The sequence below is a fragment of the Sprattus sprattus genome, assembly GCF_963457725.1.
Source record: "Sprattus sprattus genome assembly, chromosome: 6".
Taxonomy (NCBI): domain Eukaryota; kingdom Metazoa; phylum Chordata; class Actinopteri; order Clupeiformes; family Clupeidae; genus Sprattus; species Sprattus sprattus.
Genome location: NC_137925.1, coordinates 25,430,781 through 25,437,435, shown reverse-complemented (window position 1 = coordinate 25,437,435; position 6,655 = coordinate 25,430,781). Strand labels below are relative to the sequence as shown.

At 44.9% G+C, this 6,655-nt stretch overlaps 1 protein-coding gene across 1 annotated transcript in view; it reads right to left on the bottom strand.

Moving 5' to 3' along the window:
* Positions 1 to 3,897: 3,897 nt before the first annotated feature.
* LOC308366364 (neuronal acetylcholine receptor subunit beta-2-like) overlaps positions 3,898 to 6,655 on the bottom strand; it is a gene marked incomplete at both ends in the record, with an annotated part of 17,842 nt that continues 15,084 nt past the window's right edge. Inside the window, 2 exons of the mRNA XM_080840041.1 lie at positions 3,898 to 4,047; positions 4,592 to 5,597. Of these exons, the coding sequence (XP_080696167.1) occupies positions 3,898 to 4,047; positions 4,592 to 5,597 (1,156 nt within the window). The remainder of the gene's footprint in view (positions 4,048 to 4,591; positions 5,598 to 6,655) is intronic.

Genomic DNA, 6,655 nt, shown 5'->3' with positions numbered 1-6,655 from the left:
GCTGCCATTTTTTTCTGTGTATTGCTAAATTCTTCAGTGTGGGTGTTCCCTGGTGCAGCTGCAAGCCACATCACCTCATTCAGAGATTATTTTGTAAGGTCTAGCAGAAAAATCCACTTACTAAAAGAGGGGAGCTAGACATCAATGGTAGATTATTGAATGACAGAACAATTTGAGAAAGGTGTGCCAAAGGGAAAACTAAATGGGAAGAGGTCCAGCAGAAGAGAAACAGAACTAGATTAGAATGTACGTTTATATTTAAGAGTAAGTGTTGGAGAGTAGGCGTCAGTTGGTATGAACTAAACATTGCAAAATTGTCCTGTATCATTTCTTTTAACACATTATTTAGATGGTCCCCTATAGACTATATACAGATTATAAACACATTGTCTGTTGAATTTTAATTTAACAATTTATGATTAAGGTTAGGGTTAGGGATTGGGTTTGGTTAAGGTGATGTTCAGTGAACAATTAGAAAGACTGACCTTATATTTCAACAAACAATCTGTATAGTCTGTAGGTGGACTATCCAAATAAAGGTTACAGTTAGCTAAGAAAGAGTGCTTCATTAATTTAACATATTGTACATGCCATCATTTGTCTAGTGTGCATGTATATCTGTGATTGCATGTAGGTGACGGTGCTGTATGGCTGTATAATACTATAATGGAAGTATTCTGGTATGTTTTTGTGTGTCCACCCACAGTAGGTTTGTATGTGTTTGTGGTGCTTGAGATAAGACATCTCATGTTGCCCCCGTTGTGTGCTGGTCCCAGCTCTGCAGTGGTGTTGTGTGCTGGTCCCAGCTCTGCAGTGGTGTTGTGTGCTAGTTCCAGGTCTGCAGTGGTGTTGTGTGCTGGTTCCAGGTCTGCAGTGGTGTTGTGTGCTGGTTCCAGGTCTGCAGTGGTGTTGTGTGCTGGTTCCAGGTCTGCAGTGGTGTTGTGCTGGGACTCTTAATGGAGAGCCTTATCTGGCTGGAGCTGCACTGACCTCATCGATCTCGCCAGAGGTTTTCCCACTCTGCAGTGGGTTGTCCATCAGGCTGCTTTGGGCCAATGGGATCATGGGGTTTGAAGGAGCATTTCAGAGATAATATCTCTGGCTCAGTCTTTGCTTTGCCTCAGTCCAGCAACCTGCATCTGGGGATCGACCAGCCCAGCAGATTTTCCACCAGGCCAATCAGTGAGCTGTGAGGTGGGGTTCATTTCCACCAGGCCAATCAGTGAGCTGTATTGTGGGGTTCATTTCCACCAGGCCAATCAGTGAGCTGTGAGGTGGGGTGTTCATTTCCACCAGGCCAATCAGTGAGCTGTGTCGTGGGGTTCATTTCCACCAGGCCAATCAGTGAGCTGTGAGGTGGGGTGTTCATTTCCACCAGGCCAATCAGTGAGCTATGAGGTGGGGTTCATCTGAAGGCAAAGAGCATATTTAGCTACATTGGTGGTGTAGGAATTCAGTCAAAATGCTACAACTAATGTTTTATCAGAGGTTTTAGTACGAACGGCAGCAAAGACGCAACCAGGCATTCTTACACACCCATTGACAGAGCAAAAGAATCCAGATGTATTTCTGATTTTACTATTGAACAGACTTCAGTTGTGTTACACAGCCCTCTATTATACTGTGTGTGCAAGAACAGTAGTGTGAACACCAGCCCATTGTGTCTTTGACACGATCATCCCTCACATTGAACAAAACGAGTCTCTTCTGTTTACATAGCTATTATGTTGAATTTACATTTGTGAACTAATGAAATGTATTGCGTAACTGCAATGGAGATGATTCATGTGAAAACCTTATTTGTCTGTATTATATATCTTCACGTGTCTGTGCCTTTTCCTTTTTTATATCTGGTTGCAAATTCCCCAAGGCACTGGCAGTACAATAAAGTTTTACCTGCCCATGTTTCTATCCATTCCCAACGCTCCTGCTTCTACCGTTGGCCAACCCTGCCCATGTTTCTATCCATTCGCAGGCAGTGGCCCTACTAGATATATTTTAATGCATGCCTTTCCAGAAGTTAATGAACACAGAGTTGCTTGAGGAAGGTGTCTGGCTCATCCAAGTGCCATAATGGTCGCAGCAGAGTAGTTACAAATCTTAATTTTTCAGATGAACTTATATCACCACAGTGATGAAGCCACCATGGGGAAGAGAGAAATGTTAGCCGTGCCAGGCGCTCAGTCGCTCTGCTCCTTTAAGACAAGAACACCATCACCATTATCACTCCTTCAAACAAATTCACCCATTTACAAGTACTGTCCAAGGACATAATAAAACTTTTCAGGCTGTTTACACAGGCTGACTTTTCTATTCATGATGACAGACAGAATCAAAGTCACTGACCAGTAAAAATTAACTAGTGCTTTTTTTTTTTTTAAAGCACAGGCAATGTCTCAAAATGATTCAGTGATAGAAGACGTCCCCTGCTCATTGTGCTTTGGTTAGATATGTTTGACAAACAGAAATGAAAGCTAAGTGTGTAGGCTTTCAGCTTTACTGTCTCAAAACTAATCAGAATATAAAAGTACACATACACTCTAAAAAGTAAACATTTGTGCTACATCGTCATAATGGACTTATCATAGCTATATCTCTAATGTTTGTTTGCTTTGCATGAGTGTTGCTTCCTGTTTCACTCCATGTCTCTCATCCCATTAACCCCTTCCCTGAATGTTCATGTCTGTCCAGAATCCCATTGTGTATTTCTACATACAATAATTAAATCAGAATCCCATTGTGTGTATTTCTACATACAATAATTAAATCAGAATCCCATTGTGTGTATTTCTACATACAACAATGAAATCGTTCACTTTCACAGCCAGTGTGCATCTTTGGGCAGAGCAATTAAACAATTAAAATTCATAGAAAATATCAAACCGGTGCAGAAATGACTTTTTCTTTTTATGATATAAACCAAAACAGCCAGTTGAAAGTCTTGCTGTGTACACAAGAGCTTTCTCCATTCGAGTTAAAGGTCAGACATCACAGCCATGGCAGGACCATACTTTGTTGTATGCTGGGAGTCCTTCATTATTCCTTACACACATAAAGTTACTTTCACTTTCACTTTCAACATGAAGGGTCCCGCTGACTGTCCTATGTCTACACAGATATCTATAACCAAGCTATAAGCATGTAATAAGGAATGAAAACAGAAAGGCCTGGTTAACGTCTTCAAGCTGGTGCTTACAAGCTGGTATACATGATTACCCATGCTTACGACCTTATCACAGAGCATTTGAAGCACGGAGGGCGTACGTGTGCCCTGGAAACAGCCTCTTGGGGTGTAGTGTTACTGAGGAGAGGATTAAAGCAACCGTGAGTTCTGATTATTGGAACTGAGGGATAAATAAAACAGATGGTAAGAAAGTTGAAGAATCAAAGCTGCAATGTAGTCCTGAGTTTTGATTTCTCGGTCATACTGGCTGAGGTTACGCGGCGGACGTGTCTGTGTGTGTCTGGCAGGGGGCCGTGCTTGGCTGTGTTTGGGTAAGTTAGGCCAGCGTTCAAACAGTTCAGCAAGTTATAGTGCAAGGAGGGTCACAGTGCAAGATGTTGGATAAGCTGTGTGTGCACCTGTATGCACTATACAGGAGTGAGTGTATGTGTGTGTGTGTGTGTGTGTGTGTGTGTGTGTGTGTGTGTGTGTGTGTGTGTGTATGTATGTGTATGTGTGTGTTTAAGTGGTGTGGGTAGAGGAATAGGCGGGCTAGTGCAGGGGGGTTGAGTATTCTCTCTCTTCTTCTCTTCTCTCTTCTTCTCTTCTCTTCTCTAGGTGAGCACAGCAGCTGAGGAGTAAACATGTGGTCGTAGGTTGTGGGGTGGAGTGGGGTCAGGAGGTCTGATGTCTCTTCAGCTCCTTGTCCAATCAGGGGGCTTTTTGTCCATGACTCACTCGCCGTCGTCCACTGTGGGCGTGTTCAGGCTCTGGAACAGCGGCTGCATGAAGAGTCCCAACGTGCCGGTCACACACACCAGCACGAACACCCACAGGAACAGTCTGTCAATCACCATAGCAACATACTTCCAGTCCTCAATGATCTAAGAGAACGCGGAGGGAGAGAGAGAGAGAGAAAGAGAGAGAGAGAAAGAGAGAGGTTAAGGGGTTTCAGAAATAGATTGGTTCATACATGTATGATCCATTACATTTGACAGACAGATCGTAACTCAGGACCTGATTCCTTTTTATGAAAGTGAAAGTGCAAGAGATCACAAACCAATGTAAAAGAATACATAAAAAGCCAGTGTTCCACGTGAGAGCTCTCTGGTATTAATATAAAAGATGCAATGTCTTTTCTTACAGAGTAGTGCGGGGATACATTATATATTAATACACATGCATTTACCATGTCTGGCTTCAGGTTTAGAGTCAGACCAGCAGGTAGCAGTAATGTACTACCAAATATTCTTTCAAGGAGCATTAAAATAGCAATGCAGTGAACTCATGCCAAAAACACATGTAAATACACATGTAAATGCTCTTAATTCTCTTGCTCTGTCTCTCACACACACCTAAACTAACACACATACACACACACTTCTCCATTTGACATTTCTTTCAAGCAGGCAAAGAAAGCAAACATACTCCTTCATCGTCATCCTCCGTCTTCATCTTCCCGGCGATGTAGCGCACACCGTCCACCGCCTCCTGCACGTCCACGTTGCAGCGCAGCGTCATGCGCCGGCGGAACTCCGTCCCCGCCGCCCCGCTCTCAGGCAGGTCTCCCGAGCGCCAGCCGTACTGTTTCGCCGAGTCCTCGTTCACGAAAAACGCGGAGGCAGAGTCGCCTCCCCCCCCGGCCGCCCCTCCCTGGCCTGCCGCCTCCCCGCCTCTGGACTCGGCGAAGGAGCACTTGCGGTGCTTGTGCCGGAAGCGGTCCCTCACGTTGGCGGTGCCCCCGGGCCGCCGCATGAAAAGGAAGGCGGGCAGGCGCACGAGGAAGAGGCGCTTGACCCACGACGGCATGGTGTGCGTACTGGGCGAGCGGTGGTGCACGTTGAGCACGCACACGCTGGTCACGATGGAGAAGGTCACCAGGACCATGGTGAACATCAGGTACTTGCCGATGAGCGGCACGGCCAGAGAGGTGGGTGGCACGATCTTGGAGATCAGGAGCAGGAACACAGTAAGGGCCAGGAGCACGGAGATGCAGAGGGTGATCTTCTCGCCGCAGTCGGACGGCAGGTAGAAGACCAGGATGGCCAGCGAGGTGATGAGCACGCAGGGGATGATGAGGTTAATGGTGTAGAAGAGCGGCTTGCGCTTGATGATGAAGTCGTAGGTGATGTCCAGGTAGGTGTCGTCGTTTGGGTCCTCGTTCTTGCGCCCGGGCAGTGACACGATGTCCCACTCGCCGCTCGGCTTGAAGTCGTCGCGGCTGGCAAAGTCAGACATGAGCACCAGGTCGATTTCTGTGTGGTCGTAGGTCCAGGAGCGGAACTTGAGTGTGCAGTTCTGCTGGTCGAAGGGAAAGTCACGCACCTCAATCTTGCAGGCGCTCTTGTAGATGGCTGGAGGCAGCCAGGCAACCTCGCCGTTGTAAGTCACCACTGCATTAGAGTAGAAGGACACCTCGTACGTCCCATCAGCACTAACAGAAGAACACACACACACACACACACACACACACAAACACAAATGCACACACACTCACACACACACACACACATGCACACACACACACACACACACACACACACACAAACAAACAGAGTACACCCATGTGAGCAATATAAACACTTGACATACAACACAGACATATGCAAACACACACATAAACAAAGACATAGTACAAATACTAACTTCAATTCACGAAAGGACAAACTCATATGGAAAATCTTTGGGTCCCTAAAACTACACTTTCACACTCCTGATAAACAAAAGAGTGATGAATTCAGTCCTGAGTGTGCCTCTGTCTTTATTGGTTGACTTTATTGTCATTCATGTTTATGTAGTGGTCAACTTTATGAAGACATTATTTATTTAGTCAAATGTGAAAGTAGACCAAATGACCGGATGGACTAACACTTCACTAGGCACCATGCGAGGCCTAGACAAACTCATAAACAATAAACAATAAACCAAACAAATTTTGATATTGGTATCGTAATGTATGTTTTAAATGTTAGATATTGGTATTGTAATGTATGTTTTAAATGTTAGATATTGGTTTTGTAATGTATGTTTTAAATGTTAGATATTGGTATTGTAATGTATGTTTTAAATGTTTTGATATTTGCATGTAAGTCTTAAATGTGGACCCCACGAAAAGGAGCTCTGTCTTAGGGTAGAGATAATGGGGATCCTTCTAAATAAACAAATAAACACACCCTTTAACACTGTGGTCTACACACCAACTCTTCAACACTGTGGTCTACGCACAAACCCTTCAACACTGTGGTCTACACACAAACCCTTTAACACTGTGGTCTACACACAAACCCTTTAACACTGTGGTCTACACACCAACCCTTTAACACTGTGGTCTTCAAACAAAGTGATGCCTTTGACGGCGGCACAGTCTCAATTAGTCTTTGGTGTCAGGGTCACACCGCTGATGTTCAGGTATGGATTAGTCCTGACCCAGATTACGCTGCAGCTGTTAATCCTAATCCCCATCTCCCTAGCTGGGTCTGCTCTTCAAAATAC